At 42.6% G+C, this 25,232-nt stretch overlaps 1 protein-coding gene across 1 annotated transcript in view; it reads right to left on the bottom strand.

Moving 5' to 3' along the window:
• Positions 1 to 25,232, bottom strand: part of PKHD1 (PKHD1 ciliary IPT domain containing fibrocystin/polyductin) — a 240,494-nt gene that overhangs the window by 174,915 nt on the left and 40,347 nt on the right. The window contains exons 32-35 of the mRNA XM_074536510.1: positions 21,675 to 23,288; positions 21,364 to 21,507; positions 13,620 to 13,803; positions 7,900 to 8,050 (exon numbers count right to left, since the gene is read on the bottom strand). Of these exons, the coding sequence (XP_074392611.1) occupies positions 7,900 to 8,050; positions 13,620 to 13,803; positions 21,364 to 21,507; positions 21,675 to 23,288 (2,093 nt within the window). The remainder of the gene's footprint in view (positions 1 to 7,899; positions 8,051 to 13,619; positions 13,804 to 21,363; positions 21,508 to 21,674; positions 23,289 to 25,232) is intronic.

The raw sequence follows: 25,232 nt of genomic DNA, 5'->3' as shown, positions 1-25,232 counted from the left end.
TCATCATGGCAAAGAGCTCTGGGTTTCCCTCCTGCTACAGCAATTTTTTTAAGTTACTAATAAATGCTCTCTGAACTGAAATCTCCCTACTTTAAATTTGCTTTTTCCTCTAGCTGTACACATTTTTAGTCTCTGCTAAATGTAGTGATAGCACCAACAGTAACAAAACCAGGAAAATCTTTTTAAAACCCTGAACAAAAAATACTATTTGTCTTTTCTCTATTCCTCACTCAAAACTCTGTGCACAGAAGAAATCATGATGCAAGATGATTTTATCTCCATCACTACCAGTGATTTGCTAAAAGATCAAATTTTCAGGCTTTTGTTATTCTCAGGATTGATTTTTTTTTTCAAAGTAAATAATAACTGTGTTCCCTTCCCACACACTTTATCCAAGGTTTCTTCTCACTTCTTGTGGATGGGGTGGGACCCCTGATCTGGCCCTCATGGGCAGAGGACAGGCCAGGCACCAGACTCAGAACTTTAGAGCTACATCCAAGGCCCAATCACATCAAGAATCCCTTCAATGATCCCACTCTGTCCAAGATTATGCCACTGAAATCTCCCAAAATTCAGTAGAGGGTCCCCCAGTCCTTGCTGGGTGCTGAGCCAGACCCCAGGAATATTTGGGAAGGGGTTGTAGGTCAGCCAATGGCTCTGGTACACAGAAAACACCGTGTGGAGCATCCAGGCCTCAGTGCTGCTCTGGGTGGGACTGGGAAGGGGACACAGAGGGTGACAGAATCCTCTGTTGGTGACACAAGGGGCTGAAAGGCCTCATCCTTATCCCACATCACACCACACAAAGGACAAGACCGTGGAAGAGGTTTTACAGTGACTTCTGTGAGCCAGAGAGAAGTTTGATGAGAGGATCCATGTTTACCCCTGAAAATTTTCTACCAAGGTTGTTGACATAGAAACCAAGAAAGAAAGAAGGATAAAGAAGAGAAAACTGCAACTGCCTATTCCAATGAGCACTTTGTCTTTCATGATCAATGAGTAAAGTGAAAACTTATGAGTTTTGTAAGAATGTATAAAAAGCATGCATGTTATAATAAAATCAGTTCGAAGCCTTCTGAAAATGGAGTGTACTGCTTTGTATTGTCTCCTTCTCAACTACAACACAAGACCTTGAGGTATGTTAAGCCATGCTCCAATGCAGAACAAGCCTGGCCTAGATGTGTTTCTAGGTTGCTCAACATTTTTCCCATTAAATTCAGGATGAGCAGCTGGAGAAGGCACGAGGCTTCCTCCAATTTCACCCAAAGCCCAAGGCTGGAGGCCCCAACACAGTCCCAGGCATCCAAAATTCCCATTCCCTTCCCCCAAGGAGACAAAGCCAGCTTGAACAGGGCTTTGAGACACCCAGTCTGGTGGAACGATCTACATCTTTAAGGACCTTTCCAACCCAAACCATTCTGTGAGACCAAATCCAAGACCAAGCTATGGTTCCAAACACAGACAATCCTTCCCCCTCCAAAATACTGAATTGCTGAAGGAGTCAATTAGAGTTTTTTGTCATAATGAAATAGAAAAGTGGCAGCAACACTCTGTGCAAGCACCTGGGAGCAAGAGGAGAGGACACACGGCCACAGTCACTCAGGAGCTTCCCCACACTCTCCTGACCTGTATTGGAGCCCTCCTTTTGTACAGGAAGGGAAAGATTTGCTCTCTGTTCCCTGGAGCAGCTCTTCCAAAATGGTACTTTTCACTCCAAATCTGCTTCTATTAAAGCTTGGGAGCAGGGATAAATGGAAGTGGGAAAAGGAAAACAGCTTTCATTAAACTATGAGGTGTTCAGTTCTGATTTCACACAGATTTGTTTAAATGCATATGGAAAAGCTTTGAGGTGCTTGGGATTACAGGGACTGGTGTCCAATCCTGGGCATTATGGAATTCCACCCTAGGATATCCTGGGGATAGGTTCCAATGCACCTCTCAGTGCAGCTCTGTGAGTGGTGGGGAGAAGAATGTTCCCTGGAAAGACACTCAGAGACATTAGAAAGATTGTGAGATTGAAAATAAAAAGAAGAGGCTTTTCACAATGTGGGGGACAAAAAAAAAAGAAAGCTCATTTTTCATCTGATAGCAGGAGAGGAAACAGTTAAACCTCAAATCGGGAAGCAAAAAGTTAAGGGAAAATAAAACCACACCACAAGCCCAACTCCTAAATTTCCCATTGCAGCCCAAGGCTGAACCCATTAAAAAAAATAAAAAAAAAAAAGAAACAAAGAAAGAATAAAAAAAACAGGAAAAAAAGAAAAAAAAAAAACAAAGAGAAGCAATTTTGCTATCCTTTCCTAGGAGCCCCTTTTTCCTATTATTTATTTATTTATTTACCTCCCCTTCCAGAGCAAGGCCCTTATTTTCTCATTTAGCCCAACAGAGATTGTCCTCCTGGAATGACCTTTATTTTTTTTTTCTTTCTCTCTCTCTCCTCCTTTCCTTCTTCCTCCCCCCTCCTCCCTGCTGCCTCCAGGCCATTGCCCTCATGCCAGTAACTAGATAACACACTCTATCAGAGATTTTTTAAAAAATCATTGCAAAGTCACTGGGGCTGATAGTGGCATCAATCCTTGCCTGACACGGGCTCGGGTCAACCATTTATCTCTTCACATTGCCTGTGGTTACTGGGGAGCCCATCTTGGTTCTCTACAACTTAACAACCTTGCAGATGGTACCTCTCTACTCCAGCAGCCTCCACACCCCAAGACTGGTTTTGTGGCTTGATTTTTATTAGCTTTTTTGGTTTTTTATTGTTGTTTTTTTATTTTAATGGACTGTTCCACTTCTTTTCTGTGAGGGTTTGGTGGGTTTTATTGCACTCCTCACCTCTGTCTGAAAATAATACTGTGACCAAGATATCAAATAATACTGTGACCAAGATATCAAGTTAAGAAAACATGGATTTTGGAGATGCAAGGGTGGGCTTGCTGGGCTGTTAAAAGTAGATATTTATGAAAATATACACAAAATATTGTAAAAGAGTTTAAACTAGTCCTACTTCTGATATCCCATCCTGTGTGACATGGCTATTTTTGGCTGGTTGCAAAGGACCCAAGAACTCTACTCACAGCCTGAGATAACATAAAGTCAGGTTCTATCAGGATACTTGCTAATAAATCCAATTAAGCTATTCCCAAACCTCAGCAAGTTGTGATCCCCATGGCAAGATGAAGTGTTCTGGGTTTGTACTCTCTAAATAGATACACAGGAATTAAATATCTATTGCACCACAGCTCATCTTCAAGGGGAGAAGAGAATAAAACAGAACAGCTGTTTTATTAGCCCACTCCAAATAAATTCCATATCAAACTGGAATCTGCTCTGCTCCTTCCCCATTCCTGGCAGTGTTCAAGGCCAGGCTGGATGGGGCTTGGAGCAATCTGGTTTAGTGGAAGATGTCTCTGCCCATGGGGAATTGGGACTAGATGATCTTTTTGAGATCCTTTCCAACCCAAACCTTTCTGTGACTCTAAGATCCCTGCCCTGCCTTACCACCCTCAGCCTGCTGCAGTGGTTTTCCTCATGGACTGCCAAGTATGAGCCCTTCACCCCCAAAAATGCACCCATCAGACATCCACACAACATGAGGACAGCTCTGAAATGAGAGGAAAAGAGAAGAGACACTTCCCATCACTTGTGACCCTCACAGATGGAGAACATGCCCAAGAACTGCATCAGTCCTGCTGTGAGTAACAATTCTTTTTGCCCAGAGTGCCCTGGGCTGCAGAGATTCTTCCATGCCCCCTGAAAGCTGCCTGGGTTTTGCCACCTTTGTAAATTACCAAATATCTCCACCAGCCAAAACCATTTCATTGCTTCCCTCACCTCCAAATACTTTGGCATCATAAGAGATGGTAAGTAGGGGGAAAAAGGCTAAAAAAAGAAGGAAATGAATGATTCTAAGATCTGCAGAGGAGTCCAAGAGATTTGAAGATCTAGTCCTGATTATGTTAAGAGGAAGCTGAACAGAAAGGATTTTTGAGGTGGCTGTATATATCTCAGACACAGCCATTGTGGGGGTTTATATTTTTTTCTTTCATGAGAAGTGAACAAAACAATTATCCCTGTATCATTCACCAGGCTAAGAATTCACAGATCCTCAATACTCTAAGGCCTTGAATCTCAAGACCTGTTTAAAACAAACTCAAAGCAGCACAGCACACCCAGGCAGAGCCATAATCCAGGATGGCATTTTTATCTGGCAAGTTATTTTTTATTAACCCCCTACCCCTCAACAGGGATCCCTTGAGGGCTGGGTTGCAGGGAATTCACTGGGATACCAGCTCAGCTTCCCTAGGGCTGACCAAATACGTGGAATCATCGGCCCTCTGCCAAATATTCCATCAGCCATGTGGGCCAGCAGAGGAGGGGGAGTGGGAGCAGGGAAGAGCCACTCCAGCAGCATGTTTGCATCATGATTAGGTCTGGTCCAGCGATCTGGAATAATAATGGGAAGTCTCACTAAGCGTAATGGGTTCAGAGCCATCCCAGCCTGGTCAAACCCTCCCATGAGCATCCTCTCCTTGTGTTTTTTGGGGTGTTTTGCACATCTCATCAGTGTCACCAGAGCTGACGTCTCATTATGCAGCCAAGGTGGAAGTGGACAGGTACTGAGTGAGCATTAGAACTTTTCTTTTCCCTTTTATTATTTAATTCATGTCTTCCCATTATCCAGTGCATTCTTGAAGCTGTGAACTAATTAAGTCCTGTGGGATATACAATCAGTGCTGGGTGGTTTTTTTTTTTGCCCTCCCTCTCTTTTCAGTAGGCTAAATTGCATTATATACTGAAATAAAAATAATTGTGCAACTCTTCTTAGATAATAACAGAGCAAGTTACAAACACTAATGATGCTGAATGCAACAGTGGGGCAGAGGCCTGCTGCTTATTTCTTGTGACCTAATTAAATCATACAGGGCAAAACACTTCAAACACAAAGTGAGGCAAGAGCTTAAATCAGTTTCTAATGAAAATCATAAAAATTATTCTCAGGGGTGGTGGTGGGACACAGACCAGACATCCGGAAAAATCCAAATTGAACTGAAATTTCTGAAGTCTGCCATAAAAATCACAGATATCCAGGTAGCATGTTTAAACCTCATGAAATTCTGGGAGTCCTCTAGATTCAGATCTGAGCCCATCCCTGGCTGTAACCATGCACCTGATGTTCCTGGAGGTCTTTTCCAACATTTAGAATTCTACAATTCATGCAAGCAACAGCTCAGAGACCAGAGTTGAAAGGACAAAAACTGAGTGATGGATTTTGCAGCACCTACCAAAAAATGCAGTTGTTTAAATAATACAACTGATGAAAAAATATCATAAAAACTGTGTCATAGAATAATGGGCATATCCTGAGTTTCAAAAAACCCACAAAGATCATCAAGGCCAGTTCCTGGTTCTGCAGAGAACAGCCCTAAGACCCCTAACTGGTGCCTAACAATGTTGTCTAAATGTTGCTTGAACTTTGGCAGGTTTGGTGATGTTACTATTTGTAACTCTCAGGCTCAAGTTCCCAGAACCAATATTTTACATTTTTATTTATTTGTTTCTTTATTTATTTATTATTTATTATTTTGTGCTCTCAACCAAGGCTGTTCTCTCTTGTTGCCAGTGCCCATCCATTCCATGTCATCAGCCTCTGTCAGCCTTTCTACATTTTCACTTCCAATGCCATCCTGGAGCTAATCCTGCTCTACCGTCATCATCAAATCACCTCTGAACAACCCTCCCACAGCACCCAAGAACTGGGCTGTGTTCTTGGCCTGCCTGGGCACTCTTCAGCTGGCAGCAGAGGAGTCAGAAAACAAACCACTGAGCAGTGTAGCTGTGCTGAGAACAGCATCAGGACCCTTTTTTATGGAATGTTTTGAGATCCTTGCATGAGCATGCAAGAGAAGTGCCAGATGTTGTTATAAAGAGATGCAGCCCCATTACTTGTACACAGAGTTGTGCTGCCTGCTAATAGCACCATTATCCTAAGGCACGTGGTGCTATTAATGCATTTCAGTGCTTAGTGCTGAACCTGGGGACCATTTTTTCCACTGGAAAGGTAAGGCCAGTTCACATGACATGATTTAAACCTCCACAGTGAAGCATGCATGCGCTGCACCAGCTCGTAAATCTTAACGGGATGCTGTCAGCCAGAAAGGGACCAAAATTGAAGCCATTTATCTGAACTCCCCACCCATCCACCTCTGCTCACCCAAGCCAGTTTTGGGAAGAGGGATAAAATGATTCTGAATGCCCACTGGGTTCATTAAGCAGCAGCAAATCCCAGATCTAAAGTGCTGCTGTTTTCATCCTGCTCTGAATGAATTTTTTCATTCTGGACACTTAGGACTTCTTTGGTTTTCCCTACTCTGAGCAGAAAAAAAACACAGCAGGAGCAAACCTCAAAGCTTCTTCCTCTTCTTGCTCCCACCTGAGTCACAGGACAAGCTGTAATCCTGCCATTAGTGAGGCTGCAGGAGCTGTGACACAGCCCAGATCACAGACAGCAGAGGGGAACATCCCTGTGTGCTGCAGCCCAGGCTCTGGGGCTCTAAAGATGCCCTTATCCCATCTGGGAGGGAAAACAGGAATGTAAGGAGGAGTTACCACTTGATCTTTTATTTGCCTGGGCACTTCACTCCTGCAGTCACCAACCAGCAATTTTTGAGGGCTGTATTTCTCCTTAGCTGGGCATGTTTTAGGTACCATTACTAATAAGGCTGATGAGCAAATGAACCTTAATAGCTAACATTCTACATCTGACATTCCTTCACAAACCAAGGAGAGGCTTAACAGAAGCAAGGAATTGTAATTTAGGATACTCCATTCCAATAGCAATATTCATGTTAGGTATATTTCCAAGTATTCAGAGACTCCCAAATAGATCAGATATATAAAACTAAATACAGAATTCAACACTAGAAATGCACGAAAATTACTCTGCCAGGACAATGCAGCTACTTTTTGAGATGGCAAGTTAAATTTAAAGTCCTTAAACACAGGATATCCCTTTGCACATAGAGTTTAAAATTACTGTGGTAGCTTTAACATTGATGCTAAGCAAATGAACTTCATTTTCCTAAACTGTGCTAAAAGACTGCTTGAAAAGTTTATTTAATTTTATTTTTTTACTAAGTCAGGTGTGTAACTATCCCCACTCACACATTCCTGTATTCAGGAGATCTCCACCACATCTCAGGAGCTGCTCCTTTAGGAAAGGAGAATGAAGAAGGGATGATTGGTGTTCAAAAATACCCAACCCCTCTAAATGTCTTCTTTTAGGTGGCTAAACAAGCCCTCTGCAAAACTGTGAGGATTCTCACAGGACATTTCAGGTTAGCAATGACATTTTTACCTATCAAGTCTTAAAATTTATTCTGGTTCAGGATTATAGCTTTTTGGTCATGAACTCTTGGCATGTATCTTCTCTTCTTGCAATACTCACAGACAGCATTGGGAACACTGTCCCATTTCCCTTCAGCTACTGAAAAGCAGAAAAAATCAAATATAACCAAGGCTGCACTGAATGCTAAGTCTCTGCCAGAGAGCTGAAACTGTACCTCATGGCTAAAATTTCTGCTCAACAGAAAATAACACTTTTATAAGAAAATTGAATTTATATTAAAAAAAAGGGAGAGAGTGTTAAAAAATACATAGATTGCTCAGAAAATAAGGTAAAGCTCATTTATGTCTCATAAAATACATGATTAGCCATAGTTAACCATTAATTCAGCTGTGCTGCATTAGAACTGCTATTCAAAGTTGGAAAGCATTTAATATTATATATTGCTGCTGCTCAGCCTAAATTGTTTTTTTTCTTGCCCCCCTTTAAATGTACACAATATTACAAATTTAATTTTAAGCTGTTTGAATCAGTCTGTAAAAAAGATTTGATTATACCTGAGTGTTCTGGCCCCAGTTTTTCCATATCTCAGTAATCTTGGCAGTAATTGGCTGATTAGCTCCCTCACACTCCATCTCTGCCTCAGTTTCCATGGTAATGTTACAGGAGCTATTATAGATGAGAACTTCATCTCTTTCCACTTTAGGGCTGAAACGAGAAGGGAGGTTAAATGGGGTGTCATCAATCTTAATGAAATGCAATTATTTTTACTCTTATTAATCATTGAAAGCCATTAGCTTGTGGCAACTCCTGGCCACCATTTGTCAAACTTTGCAAATTTCGGTAATTTTGTTTCCATTCTTTTATTGTTTATTTGTTTTTCCCCCCTTTATCTGCACACACTCAGGATGAAAACACATGCAGTAAATATCTCTCAGTGATGCTTTTCTCCTTCCCCAAACCATCACAAACAGGAACAAATGCCAGTCTAGGACCAAGGCAGGCAGATAAGCGCAGACAACAGGGAAGGAATCAGCAGTGTTGGGAGCAAAGATGGACTCCTACAAGGAGTAGGGTTGGTTTGTGTCTCCCCCCTCCCCATCTTACTCACACTTAGCAATGGGGAATGAATAACTTGCAACTCCCCTAGGGCAAGGGGAGAAATTGGAAAAACCACACAACTGGCTAACTGGTCCCTAATTCCAACTGTGAAAAAATGAGCTCATTTAGGGGTTCCAATTCCTGCTACCCAGCTGATTGCAATGATGCTTTGTTGCTAACATTGGAACATTAACTTAGTAAATTAATTAAACTTACTTAACAGCCCAGACTAAGGAGATTCGATATATGTGCCAGTTATACCAACAGACATTTGCTCTAAAGCCTCCCCTTGCACAGGGGGAAGAAGAAATAGAAAACATGGTGGGAGAGAAACATTTTTTTCCCTTGGTTTTGCTGCTGACAATTGCTGATTTTGGTAGTGTTTCATTGTGGGGAGATATAGGATTCAATATATGGTTTAATGGTGAGCAAAGCGTGGTCAGGATTAATGGTTGGACTTGATGATCCCAGAGGTCTTTTCCAACCTAATTCTGTGACTCTTGACCATTGCTACTTGTTCCTCTCCTCCCCAGCCCACCATCAGATTCACACAGGTAAGATCTAGGAAGGTGAGGAGAAAGGAGAGGAGTTACAGCAACACAACAACTAGCAAAACAGAAATTACACAGCTTTTCTGAACAGCTAAGAAAGGGCAGAGTTCACAGCATGATTTACTCAATAAAACAGAGGATCAGATAGGCAGGATCAGGATTTAAAGAGGCCTTCAGGTTCCTGAAAATCCCATATAACAAGATTTTAACAGGTAAAGTGTCTCTGGGATCAGAACCACATAATGGTTTAAACTGGAAGGATTTTAAAGACCATCCAGTTCCATCCCCCTACTATGGACAGGGACAGCTTCCACCTCCCACCTCCCACATGGCCTGGCCTTGGACACTTCCAGGGATCCAGGGGCAGCCACAGCTTCTCTGGGCACTCTATGCCAGGGCCTCATCACCCTCACACAGAACAATTCCTTCCTAATAACTCTCAAAAATCTGCCTTCTGTCAGTCTGAAGCCATTCCCCTGTCTCTCCAAGCCCTTGTCCAAAGTCCCCCTCTAAATCTCATGGAATCCCTTCAGGTATTGAAAGGTGTTCCACGTTCTCCCTGCAGCCTCCTCTTCTCCAGGCTGAGCAATCCAAGTTTTCCCAGCCTTTCCTCACAGCAGAGCTGCTCCATCCCTCTGATCATCATCCTGCGTCCTCTGGATCCACCCCAACATCTCCAAATCCTTCCTGTGCTGGGGACCCCAAAGCTGGACCCTGTCCCAGGTGGGGTCTCATGAGAGAGGAGTAGAGGGGCTGAAGCACCTCCTTTGCCCAAAAATCTCCCAAAATTGACCCATTTTGAAAGACCAGGACTCAGAGCTTTGTTGGGAGGGTGATGATCAGAGTGGTTTGATGAGCCTGAAGATTTAAAACTTCCCTGCTGGATGCAGCAGCTCCCTCTGCAAACAAAGCCCTGCTCTGACCTGCATTTAGAAAAACCTGTTTGTTTCAGTGCCCTTATTCAGGGTTACAGTGGTAAAGGAATCAACCACATTAGAAACCACAACAATACTAAAAAATAGGGGGAAAAAAGCCTTTGCAAGTTGCTGAACTCTTTTAACAGCAAATTTTTATTTTTTATATTTAAATAAATGTTTCCCTCTGCTGTATTAATAATCAAAAGCCAGCCTAGGGGAACTGTGCTTGTTTTTCATAGCAGCACTTTGAGAACTGATCTTGTCCTGTACAATAATTCAGTGGACTGGGCTGTCTTTCAAGACTTAAAGTACTTTTCAAAGCTCTAAGAAAAAACTGCATCTTTTAAATACTCAACCGTTTTAAAGGCAGAAGTGGGTGGTGGTCAGCTGCATGCAGGGCATGGACACAATTTCCCAAACATTCAAATCAATACAAGGACCTTTGAGGGATTTTCACGAGTTGTTTTTTTGCAAAAAGTAAATATACTTTGCTTGTAAGAGCCAGTTCCTTTCTGTCCTCATGCAAGCACATTCTGAAACACTCTTAACCAATTGCAATGTCTAAAGAAAATGCAAGAAAAGGAGCGAATTATTAAATGGAATTCAGGAATCTACCTTGATACAAGTGTTGCTAATGGCAAAACTTACAACTCTTTTAAGGAATATGCTTTTGCCATCATAAGCAGATAAAGGATGGGCTGTGGTACAGACTACATAAAGAAATTATTATTTAAACCACTGAAAAACATTGTCCAGGTGGCTGCCCCAACCCTGGAAGTGTCCAAGGCCAGGCTGGATGGGACTTGGAGCAACATGGGATAGTGGAAGGTGTCTCTGCACAAGGCAGGGATGGAATGAGATGAGATTTAAGGTCCTTTCAAATAAAAACCATTCTGTGATTCTATACAATTAATAAGAAAAACAGGAAAGATTCAATGTGCACTTAAGCCAGGAATTACTTTAGTAGCTTTGTCCCCATTCTGGGACAAATGTCTTAACCTTGAGCATTTGCACAAAACTAAAATTCATATATATTTTTATTATTATTATTTACTAATATTAATTAAGGCAATCAATCTGTACTCTTTCAGAAATCCTCAAAATAGTTCTTTTCTGGTGGAAACACTTAAATTTTCTACAACTTTCCTGCAAATTCCATTCATACTTTCAAATTAAATAATTTTCTGAACTGAAATTTGGAAAACAATTTTCAGAAGTTCTGAAATAAGTTAATTTGTACTATTCAAACCTCTTAATTTTTTCCTTCTATTTTTTCTGAGATTGCTCAAATCAGGAAACTTTTTTGAAAAAAAGAACTTTGCCCTTTCTTCCCTTTAGCAAGAAATAAACTTCCCTTTAATTTAGAAATAAACTCACTAGAAAAAAATATCAGCCCAAGTTTTATTATTCAACTAAAATATAAGCATGAGCACAATGGGGTGAAAAGTTAAGACAATAAGAAACACATTGAAGAAGTGGGGAAAATGGAAAAATAGTAGGTAAAAAAAGTTGATTGATTTGATTCAAAGAAATCCCTTTGATCCGGGAAATATCTCTCTGATAGGATTCCCAGGAGGAATAATAAACCCTGTCTCTGGAGAATTCACAGTTAAATTGGACTAAAAACCACAGTGAAAACAATAAGCAAACAGTCAGTAAAAGGACTTTGTGACTTTCTGCACAATGGTTGGTAGCCCCAACCAAGAAAGGAGCAAGAAAGAAAAGTAATCTGATGATGATGATGATGATGATGATGATGATGATGATGATGATGATGATAGTAGTAGTAGTAGGAGTAGTAGTAGTAGTATCATTGAAGATGCATTTTTTTAATCAGTGAAGAGCAGAGCACAATTTTGATATCCAGGGAAAAAGAAGCAAAAAAACCCCACACATGGGGTTGTCCTGTCCCTCTCACGTTTGTTGGTTTTTTGGATTGGGCTTACACTGATGTGAGGAAAAGCAAAGCAAAGTTCAACCAGACAAGGGAAGGCTCCTGGAGTTTCTTGATTTGAAATAAGTCATCCTGGGATCAGTAGAACTGATTAAATTAGTTCAATTTCACTTTTTTCTCCCCCCCTTCTCATTCTCCTTACTTTTGTCTTCTTCAAAAGATCTGTTCTCTCCATTTCCTGGGATGTTACAGGATATTACCAATGCAAAGTGTGGCTTTGGACATTGGCCAGTTGTACAGATCAGGGCAGAATTCTGCCCTCTGTCTCCTCAGCAGGAAAATAATTTCTTTCTGCCTAACACTGATTTTCTCAAAACTTGGAAGAATTTTCTTAAAAAGTCCAGGCTAGATCAAATTTAAAAAACTGGTGAGGAAGAAGTGACTGACCCACAGAGAGGTGTCACCACTGTGTAAACTTTTTTTTTAATTAATTTTAGTTGGAAACTTCTATTTTTATATTTTTAAACAAGTTTTAAAAATTGTGGAATTCATGTCTTGCTGTCTTTGCACAGTAAATGCCAGTTGGGTTTTTTTTTTCCCCTCAATTCAGGTTATCCAAAGCTCCCTCTGGTGAATCAACACCAAGTATGATGCAAGGACCAAGTCAGGATGAGGATCAAATCTCTGCGACTTCACTGAAATACCTGGACTGTGGCAAGATGCAGCAGCCAGAATTTGTTCATCACATACAGCAAGTGCATTACAATTCTGTTCTAATTCTGTATTTACTAAATAACTTCTGGAAAGTTTTGTTCAGCTTGTTCAGTATCTAAAGGGGAGTTACAAGAAGCCTGGAGAGGAACTTTTCACAAGGGTGTGGAGAGATAGTACAAGGGGGAGTGGCTCCAAATTGAGGGAGGGGAGATTTAGATTAGAGATTAGGAAGAAATTCCACCCTGTGAGGGTGGTGAGGCCCTGGCACAGGGTGCCCAGAGAAGCTGTGGCTGCCCCTGGATCCCTGGAAGTGTTTAAGGTTAGGTTGGATGGGCTTGGAGCAACCTGGGATAGTGGAAGGTGTCCCTGCCCATGGGTTTGGAACAAGATAACCTTTAAGGTTCCTTCCAAACCAAATCTTTAATCATTCACCTGTTTATTCCTTAACTCAGACATCCCACTTATCCCTAGAACTGCGCAGCAGGAATAAATCCTCACTGCTCCATCAAAGGTAGCAGTTCCAAGTTAAATTCCTGGACAGCTTTGCCTTGGATTTGCAAAGCATAACCACCATTGCACATCCTGCTGAATTTACTCCTTGACTTTTTACTCATGAAAATGCTGGGAGAAAGGCAGAGGGGAGGAAAAAAGAAGGAAAAAAGAAAAAAACAGAAAGAAAAAAAAAAAGGGAAAACAACAGAAAAAAGAAGACTTCTGCTTTTCATAATGCCTAATCTTTTTTCCCATTGGCATCCACCAGATGTTGCATTGGATCAGAAGATAAATATTAAAACCTAAGAAGGAACAAAGCAGGCTGTTTACGAGATGGATTTTCTGATGTCTCTCAAACACTTTAAAAAGGCAGGAGGGAAGGAGGGGGGGCTGGAGAAGTTTTGATAGGCACAGGGAATGAATTCCACTACCCAGCAGAGCTCTCTAGTGGTCTCAAGGCTAAACAGCTCTGTTGGCATCAATGTGAGAACTAAGAATTTGCTCCTTCAGTCCATCATTTGGAACAACTCTGCAAAAGGTGGAAAACCATGGGGGGGATGTATTTTGTGGATGGATCCACTGGGCTGATGGAGAGACACAGCACTAACCTGGCGAGGAGTCCAGCAAAATGTCCCTGGGGTGGGGTGTCCCCACAGATGTAGAAGTAGGACACAGATCCTCTCTGCCGGGAGGTGCCCACCAGGACTTGGATGTCACACTCAATGAAGGTGGCTCTGTCCTCTTGGCAGCTGGCAGAAGAATGTGTCAGACCACAGAGAATGGCCAGAGAGGCTGCAAGACAGGAGAGGGAAAAATAACACAAAGCAGCCCAAACGCCGCTGACACTGAGCACATTTTAACTGCTGATAGGTGTCATTGCAGGAGGTGTGCCTGCCCACAGAACTAAAGTGACTTTAATGTCCTTTCCAACCCAAACCATTCCAGGATCCTTTGGCTCCTGATGTGCACCCATTCCAACCCAAACCATCCCATGATCCTTTGGCTCCTGATGTGCACCCAGCCTCTCTTTAGCTGCATCCTTTTTGAGGATTATTAAGTCTCCATGCAGCTCCTTCAGTCCCCTTTGCCTTGTGTGAGCAAAATGTAATCTCCTTTGTGCCCTGAGCACCAGGATGGTCCTTGGGATCAAAGTGCTCTGTCCAGGAGATGACATAAAGGATTAAATACAAGCATGGACATTTCTTCTGGGAGAGCTAGAACATGGTTTACAGTTCAGTACAGAATGTGGCACAAAACTTTTACCAAGAAGATATATGGTAAGACAACTTAACATATATCACAAGTTTGAAACCCAGAAACAGTTTTCTGAGGAAACTTTGATACAGCTTGGAGGGCTCCTGGGGAACAGGTGGGAACTGGGATCTCCCACCTTGCTTTACAGCTGAGTGTGACTTGAGATGAGGTCCAAGTCTGCCTCCATGGATGAGGTAAAAATTGCAATGGGAGCAGCTGTTTTGAGGTTTATTTAAAGAACAAGTGGCGTGAACATCTGGAAGAATTTTTTTTTCATGGAAAGGGATAATCAACACTGGAATGCAATGCCCTGGGAGGTGGTGGAGTCCCCATCCTTGGGAGGTGTCCAAGGAAGGTCTGGATGTGGCACTCAGTGCTCTGGGCTGGGTGACAAGGTGGGGATCAGTCACAGGTTGGACTGAATGATCTTGGATGTTTTTTCCCAACCTAAGTGATTCAGTGTGATAAAAATTAGATTTTCTTGTTCTAAATGCAGACAAAAAAAATGCTAGAAAAAAAGTATTATGAACTGTCACTTAAGTTCAGATTCAGTTGAAGTGTTTGGGTTTAGAAATTTTAGACAGGAGTCTTTCAAGCATTAAGCCATGACAGACATTAAATCTGTTTCTCTCAAAGCCCTGACTTTTGGAGAATATTCATTAATCCTGAACTAACCAAATGGTTGTAATGAACTCCTGAAAAGGTCTGTGGACAGTATAACAGACTGCACTGAAGCATCCAAGAGTGTTCCTTAAGCATCAGAAATCCAATCAATGGGAATTTATAAAGAAAGGGTTTTTTCCTATTTGCTTTTGTAAGTTCCAATTTGTTGAAAAAGTGCCTTGTTTGCTGGGGAAGTGTTGTTGTTAATGCATGTCTTGTCTCCTAAGCAATACTAAAAAATGGGGGTTGAAATTGTAAAGATATGAAAGTATTCTATTTCCTGTTTTAAAATATTTAGCACATTTTGCTAAAGCTTACCATTTCATATGGGCTATTTCTGAAGAGTTTATAACTCTTTATTGTTTCAGGTATTTTTGAAATATTAAAACCTATCAGTTCATTTGCTCTGAATTTCAGAGAGAGAGAGAGTTTACAATTCTTCTCTATTTTTCTTCTCTGGATTTAGAATAAGAAAAATAAATTTTGCAATATACTTAATCCTTTTCCTTCCCAAAATCCAGGGGCAATTTTCTTGCTTGGCATCCAAACAGACCCAAACACAATCCCTGCCTTTAAGACCTACATCTAAGACAAGTAACAGGCAGAGAAGCCTAAGAGAATGACAGCAAGATTTTGCTTTTCTTGTCCAAAAATTCTATCTAGCGCTACTTCAGGTATTCCATGACTACAACAAAAGCCATATGTCTTTCCTGATGTTTCAAGGGCATCTTAAGCAGCATTAAATATCTGTGTTTTGACAAATAAATAGCATCCAAGAGGACTAAATTCTGCAAAGATCTTGCATTTGCAACAACCTGGAGTGGAACCAATTCATTACAGGAGGGCTTTGGTTTTCTTTCATAGTCTTGAAAAGAACATGGCACAGTTTTCCTATGTGGAAAACCACTTGAACTCTATTTTGGGACGAATGATGGAAATTACTCACAGAATGTCAGGACTGTTTTCCTCAAGATTTTGCTGCTGTCAAAGAACTTGCCTGACTTGTGTAGGTCACCAGAAGGTGTTTCCTGCACAGCCCTGAGAGCTCAGCACAAGAACAGTCTGGCACTTCTGAAACAACCCCAAAATGTGGAAATTTGGCATTTCTGCTGTGCTCCAGTGCCCGCCTTGTATCCTACCAATGGCTGAAATAATTTTTAACTCAAACCAGTCAAAAAGAGATATTAATTTATAAAACCTAAGTTTTAGAATATGGCTACAAAGGATTGCAAAGAGATCAGAGGAAGCAAATTCCAAGTAAACCCTACTTTATCTGTACACCCCAGAATCAAACTGAGAATTGTTTTCTCTCTCTCTAGGTGAAAGGAGGGGAAAATCTCACCTCCCCACCCCACATCTCCTGTCCATCAAATGGAGATATCACTTTTACAGGTGATATTCTTTTCCCATTTCTTCTTTCCTTGGGGCTCTCCAAGATCCTCCTGTTTCCCTCCTCTCAGAGGTTTCAAAGCCTTTATTCATTTAGGAGGAAGACTTGGCCTTTCCCTTCCCATTCCTCCAACCATGAAACACAAATAGCCCTTGGTATTGTTGGTGCCATTATCTCCTACCAACCAGCAGCAAAAAATATCAACTAAAGACTTCAACACACTTTTGGCACATCCTAAAAGGATATTCTGCCTGTTCTGGGACACAGTTCTTCTCCCTGTTTAATTGGTTAGTGTTCAAACCCCAGAATGAAGCTGCTTTAGGCTTTATACTCCCTATAAAGATCAAACCTGCAATCCCATTGCTGGGATGAATGCCCTCAGCTCATTACAGCTTCTCTTTTGAGATCAGACACTATGGCAGCCAAATCTCCGTGTGGTGGTGATGGCTTAGGGACTGGCTACCCCCAGCCCTGGCTTTGAGGGATACTCTGGCTTAATCCAGGATCCTGGGATGCTCAGCACAAGGGCTTTGTTCTGGGTGACTGTTTAATAACAACTGCTGGACTTGTGATGACGCTCAAACCCACAGGAGGCTCCAAGGGCAGCTGGGGATTGATTGAAGAACTGCCCAAGGAGTCCCAGTGCCAAAACTCACATCCCTGGTTATTCACCACTCACAAAATGGAATGTGGAGCAGCAACATGGACTTAGCAGGGAAGACAAAGAATTAAAAAAAAAAAAAGTTAATAAAAGAGAAAGGAGAAAGAGACCTGTTGAGGTCATTGAGTCCAACCTTTGCCTGTGAAGAATTGCTCCCTGTGAGACATTCATTTCACAGAGACAGGTTTCAGAAGTCCCAAGAGGTGGCTTTTAAGCACCTACTCCACTGCCTGATAGATCCCACTGTCAGAACATTCTTGCCATGTAATTAATATGCTTTATTTGCTCCTCTTAACTTCATTTCTGGATTTGAAAGGTAGAAGGGACCATTTCAATCCTTTGGTTTCATCTCCACAACAACCACCAGAGGCCCTGGTTCCTCCTGAGGTCCCAACTGCCAAAATACCACAGAGGCTCTTCATATCTTCTGCATCTGCTCATACAAATCCCCAAATTTCCCTGGCTCTAGTCCCCACTGTCCTGGCTCAGTGCATCTCCTTGTTAGAACCAAAACTCATTTCTTTCTCTCTTCTTGCCCTTCTTCCACCAAACCACTTCCTTTTAAACCAGTCTCATTTCTAGCCTCTAATCTAAATCCTCCTCCCTAAACATGCACTTTTACCAGTGGAGTCTGGTTAATGGCAGGTCCAGAACCCTTAAACAAAGATCCCAAAACTGTTACATCAAAACCCAAAAGTCAGACCTGTTATTCCAAGCATGCTGATGCAACCAGGAAAATCAGGCTCATGCATCCTCTTATCAGTTTACCTCCTTTGAAAGATGTCTTCCTTACTTTCGCCTTAATGTAAAACATAAAATCTCAGGGATTGGCTCACTGGAATAATTTTATATGGTATTTACCCTAATATCACCTTAGAGGAATAATCAGATATTTTCTCACCTGTCTCAAGCTTCATGCCAGTTTTCTCATCTTTCACAGGAGCACAACTCAGTCCCACAAAATATTACCCACATGTCCTGTAAATTTAACCTGAGCTGAACAGAATCTGCAACTGCATTTTCACTCATGCAGTGGCAAAGAAGCAAGAACCAGAGAGGGGGACAGCTTACATGAGCATAGAATAATTTTGTTTGGAAAAGCCCTCTAATATTGAGCCCAAACATTCTTCCAGCACTGCCAAACCCACCACTAAATCATGTCCCAAAGTGCCACATCTACATGGCTTTTGAGCCCTTCCAGGCATGGTGATGAAGCCAGCTATATCTTTACCTTTAAAGACTCATGGGTTAATTTGGGCATTTTTCTTTTGGTTTTGTTTTTGCTTGAAGGCAGTGAGGCTTTCTTAATTTTATTTCATTTTGTTAATTTTTTTTAAGCTTTAAGGCTGAAAATCAAATTTTAGCTCTATTCTGAATTGATTTTTCTGCACCTTGCAAAAGACAACAGTTTTCATAAAATAGCCTGGTCCTGCATTCCCATTCCTTGTGGTCTGGGTTGGGAATATCTCAGTAACATTCCCAGCCCTTGCCAATGATCAAACTAAAACCTTGCTGCGACCCTGCTCAGAACCCATTCCTAAGGAAAGCCCCATGAGGAAGGCTTATGGATGGATCCTGCTGAGCCTGGCAATCCCTCATCTCTTAGAAAACTTCCTGCTCAAAGGAAAAGAAGGAAAGAAGTCACATTTCCTACCTGCAGAGCCTTGCCCTGTGGACTGGATCACATGAGAGAGCCACTTGGACCAGCTGCGGATGCCCACGTGGACATCTCTAATCTGGAGCAAGCCAGACACAACATGACCCAGCACTGAGAGCCAGGGCAGCCATTGCCACCTGACGTCCCACAGTGCCAGAGGAGAGAGGGGGTTCTGCTTCACAGCCCTCGGTAACAGAAGAAATGCAGCTTAAACTCTTCACATCAGCCAGTTCAGTGAGCAGAGCAGGGAAAGGTCAGACAAATACCCACTACTGGGACACAACACTGAGGGGCTCTGGAGCACCACAGACCTCCCTTTCCCATTCCTTCACAGTCCTGGAATCTCTTTGCCACCTCTCCCATGTGGATGAGGCAGTGCAAGAAAGGTCTGAGCGCTGGATGCACCAGCACCAAGTGGCAAAATTCCCCAGGCAAAGAGCATGATGTAAACCATGAGGTGAGACTGGAGTTACTGCGCTTAAACCACACTAAACATGGTGAGGGGCAGGGTTAAAACCTTAAATATGTATTCTTAAAAAGTGCTTAAATATTAAGCATTACGTGGAAGAGTATCTGGAAAGCCTCTTGCTCTGTATACAGATTCACCCATGTCAGATATAGATATGCACAAGCTGAATACAAGTGTCTCAGGGAGTATAAAGAGCCTGACAAACACAGATTTGAGCAGCCTGCAGAAGGATTTTTAATTTTTTAAGACAATAAAAAAATAAATTTGTTTCTAAATATTTAATTTAAAAATATTTTGCAGCTAGACTGGTGAAACTGGCATGGCTGCAAAACCCGGGGCAGGAGAGAGAGGGTGAGGCAAGTCTTCCTTTGCATTTCCTCTCCAGACACACAACCAGCGATCGGCGTTCCCTTGCTGACATCTAGTGACAGGAACAAGCATCGTGGTCCTGCCGGTAAGATTGCTTTTCTCAGGATTCCTCTGCCACCAACTACTCAGCGAGTTCTGAGCACAGTTTGGATCAATGTGATTAAATTTTAGTATGCTATTCTCCCTGCAATAACCAGGGTGCCCCGTTTTGGGCTTTATTTTTTTTCCAATGCTCTAGCACTGTGTCTTTTTCTATTTAAAATAACAAGCAGTTTTGTGGACTGTATCTGGGCCTTGTTTAAAACAAAGAAAACTGAGCTCTTTATGCCCTCTTGTTGTCTCTTTTTTAGTGCTTGTCATTGAGTTTTAAAGCTCCTTTTCTTTCTTCGTTCCATCTTTTTTTAGTATTCCTCATGGCACATTAGTATTCCTCTAATTCCTCATTGGAACTAGAGGACCTTTAAGGTTCCTTCAGCCAAAATCTTTCTGGGATTCTATGAAAGGAACTGTTCAAAATGACAGGAGTAAATTTAGAATTTGGGAATAAGTGAGGCTGAAGAGAACACCTGGAGACCTCTTGTCCCAGCCATTGCTCAAAAAGTTAAATTTCACATTAGGATGGGTTCTTGGCAAATAAGTTATTCAACTTCTATTTTGGGGGCTGGATATTCCACACACCTTTGAACAAACCCCTGTGAATTTACCCTGATGGACACTCTAACTTGCCACCTTTATTTCACATCCACAAAGAATAAGAGGTCCTGGATCTCTGTTCACTGGATACTGGATGTCTGGACAGCCTCAGAACAGCAAATATTTCTGCAGATCTCCACATGTTCTCCAACTTCAGAGCTGTGAGGGGCTAAAATGTTAAGCTTCTGAGTGTCAGAATTCCTGAATCACAGCACCATTTAGGTTGGAAAAGATCTCCAAGACAGCAGAGTCCAAGCTTTGATTGCTCCTCACCTTGTCAGCCAGCCCAGAGACTGAGTGGCACATCCAATCATTCCTTGGACAGCTCCAGGGACGGGGACTCCACCAAGGAGTCAAGCACCAAGGTGAATATTCCATGTTTAGAATTTGAGGAGTGGTATATGGCTCAGAGGTGAGACTTAAAAGGCTTAAATTCTGCCTTTTGCAGATCTGAGAAGACTAATTCTGATCCTTCAGTAGGAAAAGGAAGGAATGTATCTTGTCCCAGGAAATGCTCATTTTGAAGAGCTAGCTCCAAAATTTAGGCAGGGTTATTTCTCTCAAAGAGAGATGTGGAGATCATAACGTCTCTCTCCAGTTAAGGAAGATGCTGTGGTCATGATGGTTGATCCCATCCTCCTCTCAAGGAAGTCAAATTCTCATCTCCAGCTTCCCAAAGGTATGAACTGGCCATGGTCTGTCATTTGTTCACCCTTCCAGTCATTCACCTTTTTCCTTCTACACCTTTACCTCACTGAGGCCATCCCACCATGTAACCAAAACACAAAATGTGTGTGGCCACAGAATTAAAGAATTTTTTCAGTTGGAAAAGACCTTTAAGATAATCATGTCCAACCATCATCTCACCAACACTATGTTCACCACTAAACCATGTCCTCAAGTGCCACATCCATACATTTTTTAAACACTTTCAAGAATGATGGCTCTACCACTTCCTTGGGCACACAGTCAGACTGAGTTCAAAAAACAGAAGTCACAGATTCATGGAATCATTACGGTTGGAAAAGACCTCCAAGATCACCAAGTCCAAACTTTGTCATTGCTATGTTAATTCCTCCCCTCTCTCCAGGGCTGCTCCTTGTTCCCCTGGGAAGAGATACCCCAGGACTCCCCATTTTGGGTTAAATTTCAGGGCCTATTTTTATCACAATGACAGTTTCTGAGTTTTAACTGACCTGGTAGGCGTGGGGCAAGGCAGCTCAGCTCAGTCACTGTTGCGTTGCTCAAGAGTTCACAGCTGACACCACAGACTGTGACCAAAGTATTTCCTGGGGAAAACCCAGTTCCATGCAGGTAAACTTGTCTTCCATTCAAGCCACCTTAGAAAAGAAGAGAAAATGGGATTTAAGACAGAGCCTGACAGCTAAGTCTCAACAATTATTTTTTTTTAATTCATAATTTTTGCTTTCATGACAAAAAGCCCACATCACTGCAGTGCCTCACACAAAACCCTGTGGAGAAACTGCAGCAACCCTCCATGACTTACCCCAGTTGTGATGTGCAGCTGTCACTGCCAGATGAGAAGTGAACGTCAGGTTGGAGGAAACCCATCCCCTGGGAATGTCCAGGCCCAGCACAGGGTACTCGCCCACAGGGAGCAGAGGAGCTGTGCACTGCAACGTGGAGCGACTGATGGTGATGTTGCTGCAAGGAAAATCTCCAATAAACACCTGGATAATGTCCATCTCTGTGACCTGTGATACTGTCAAAGTTAAAAGGAGACCAGAGGAAACAAGAGAAAGGAAAGCTGGGGTAAATTCCTCACTGTAACTTATTGTTCCAAGGTAATAGGAGTGTCCATCTACTCTCAGAGTCAGAGCCCTCGTGCCTTTCCCTGGAGGCACTGTGCACTGAATGAGCACACAGGTGATGTTGAGAATGAGGCAAGGGTGATGGTCTATGAGGACTGAAGTCATCCTCTTTCCCTTCAGAGCCAACCCAGCCAAGCTGAGCAGGCCTCCCCCATTGGTGCTGAAATCCCGTGGGTAAAACTGGTACACCCAAGGCAGGATGGTGAGAAGGCTGGATGTCCCCCTGAAACAAGCACGGCCGCTTTTCCTGCTGGCTATGGAAATGCTGTGCTCCCCTGGGGCCAGGCAGGCTGTCTGGCACGTGATGATGGTCTCGTTCCAAAAAGTCACCTTGCAGGCAGTGCTGTTGTCCACATGTACCATGGGGCTGTCCCCCTGCCATGCCAGCCTCTGTCCTTTGATTGTCATGTGGGTGGATGTCCCATTGGTCCTCCAGGTCACCAGATGTACCAGGGGGGTCCAGTGCTCCTGCAGGTGGAGTGTGCAGCCCCCAAGGCACACACTGTGGATCCCATTGACAACCACAGTGACACTGAGAGTCCGAGATGCCTCAGCCAGCCACTGAGGGTGCAAAGGGTGAGGCCCTGGAAGGACAACACAGCTGATGGAGTCATCATCAGACTTCTGGATCTCACAGGAGTAATTATCCTCCAGGATGACCTGTACCAAATTCCTCCTGGATTTCAGAGCAACACCAGATATAGTGAGCAACATCCCACCACAGATGGATCCTTGTGATGGGAATATGGAGGTTATCTGTGGAGTTATGGTGATGGCCTGCTGCCTTGCTGTCACCTGAGCATATCCCAGCTGCCTCTGCATGACCTGGATGGGGAAAGTCCCAGGTTCCAGGCTGCTGAGTGGCAAAGAGCACTGATAAGACATTGCAGACTGGTTGCTCCGTTGAAACTCAAGTTGACATTCAGTGTGTCCAAGCTTAGCCACAGATCCAGTGATGTTTATTCCCTTAATGCTCAAGAGCAGGCTGCCATCTCTGATCTCTGTTTCAACAGCAGTAACGAGGGGAGTCAAAGCTTTTTGGTAGTGGAAGGTGGTGGTCCTATTTGCAAAGAGAACTTGTTGAAATGACCCACTGCTGATGGCTACATTTACTCTGACAGAGATGTCATGTGAATCTTCATTAGACAAATTAACAGCTGGCGGGGTCAGGCACCAAACCATCTCTTCTTCCAGGTGAGTAACTGTACAGGTTTGATTGTCCATTGACACAGAAACCAGGGCAGGATTTTGGCTAAAACCCACCCCAGAGATTGTGAGCAATGTTCCACCTAGGAGAAAAGCAAAATAAGGAAGAGTATTACATGCAGAAGAGGAATTCATGATTATCTCTGAACCATCATCTTTAAGGTCCCTTCCAACACAAACCTTTTATGATAAAGCTGATAAGCATGACAGGCTGAAGGAAAGAAATAAAACTTTTTTTTTTTTTTTTGGACAAGACAGTTGGAGACAATAGCAGCCATATATCAGGATAATCCTACATGGACAAGAGGCTAAGGTAACAAGTAGTCAGAGATCTTTGTGGCAGTAAATGACTGTAGAAAGCCCCCACAGAAATGGAGAAAGCTGCTGTGGAAAACCTCTGAGAGTAAACAGAGGCTGAATTCTTCATGGAATGGGACCGTCCCTACAGGTGAGTGGGGAGGTAGTTTGTTCCTGATGCCCACAGGGAAGAAGAATGCAACTGGGAATATTTTCAAACTCAGGCATTGTCACATTTCATAGATTCACAGAATGGTTTTGGTTGTAAGGGCCCTTAAAGAGCACTTCCTTCCAACGCCCTGCCATGGGCAGGGACAACTCCCACTATCCCAGGCTGCTCCAAGCCCCATCCAGCCTGGCCCTGAACACTTCCAGGGATCCAGGGGCAGCCACAGCTTCTCTGGGCCCCCTGTGCCAGGGCTGCAAGAGCCACACAGGGAAGAGCCCTCCCAAAGGCTCTGTCCATGCTCCTTTTGTTTGCAGTACTGGAACTCCCAGTGTCCTGCCTTGCTTCAACCTCTTTATCCATTAAGCCTATTCTCTTCCTTTTCCCATGATCTAGCTGAAAAAATAAGTTGGTTTATGATGAAGTTTCTTTTTATGTGAGCCCAAATCCTTAACCCAGATGTACACACAAGTGTTAAGAGACAGCAGAAGATTACAGGTAAGGGGGTAGGGACTGGTGCTTTTTGCAGGAAAGAGGTTTTAATTCAGCTTAAGCCATTCATAAAACCACAACCAAAGAGTTAATCAGTTCTTATTTAATTTTCAATTTGCCCTGAAATATAAAAAAGGTAAAACTTGTATTATTTTTTGTAGCATGGCTTAATCTTCAAAACTGATAGGATTTGCTCTCCAAGCTCTATCCACTCTCTCTCATCTTTCAAGGCTTGAGCACTTCACAAACTATTGAACTAATCACGTACCACAAAGCCTCTGAAATTTTGTGTCTTTAAATGTGTTGTGAGCCTGGGAGAGCAATCTGTGGAGGACCTGAGGTTGTAGCACAAGAATTTCTCTGTCTTCTATAAAAGCATTTCTAAGGGCTCATGTAAAATTCACTACAGGGATTCAACTCTCCTCTACCACCAGCCAAATGACAAAATAAATCAGCCACCCCAAATCTGCTTTTGAAGATTTAAAGTAAAACTTTTCTTTTTAATTCAGCAATGTTCTGCTCAGAAACACACTTAAATTATTTCCAATGTCTAAAAGCTTAGAAAGGGATTAATAAATATTTCCCTTTTGATTAAAATTAACATTGAAAAAGGGCTTTTTTATTTTGTCTTTTCAACATAACAAAAATGAACATCCCTTTTGGGATCACTTCAAATTATTGTTTGCTTCAAACCACAATTTTACTCTGCTTTCCGCCAAACTTTCACATGGAAAACCTTGAAAGATGGGGGCAAAATGACTGAAAGAAACAGCACAGATGAGCCAGGTGTGGGCGTGCTGTGTTTTCCCAATGGGAACATGCAAGGATACATGAGCAAACACTTGGGGAAATCAAATTCAAAGCACGGGGAGCCTTGAGCCAGGCAACCACATGGAGGGATGCTCACTACAATCCCACATTTCCACACAGCTGCTGTCTGCCAGTTGATGCCTGCATAGTAAAGGGTCACAGATCCAAAACCCCTCATTTAAACGGATGTGAAATGGGATGCACTTTCCATTCCTGCAGGAAAACTGTGCCCTTGATCCCTTTAACCTCCATAAGTGGCTGC

Source organism: Zonotrichia albicollis, chromosome 3 (assembly GCF_047830755.1).
Source record: "Zonotrichia albicollis isolate bZonAlb1 chromosome 3, bZonAlb1.hap1, whole genome shotgun sequence".
Lineage (NCBI taxonomy): Eukaryota > Metazoa > Chordata > Aves > Passeriformes > Passerellidae > Zonotrichia > Zonotrichia albicollis.
Note: the sequence above shows the minus strand (reverse complement) of the source record. Positions and strands in the feature narration are given on the sequence as shown.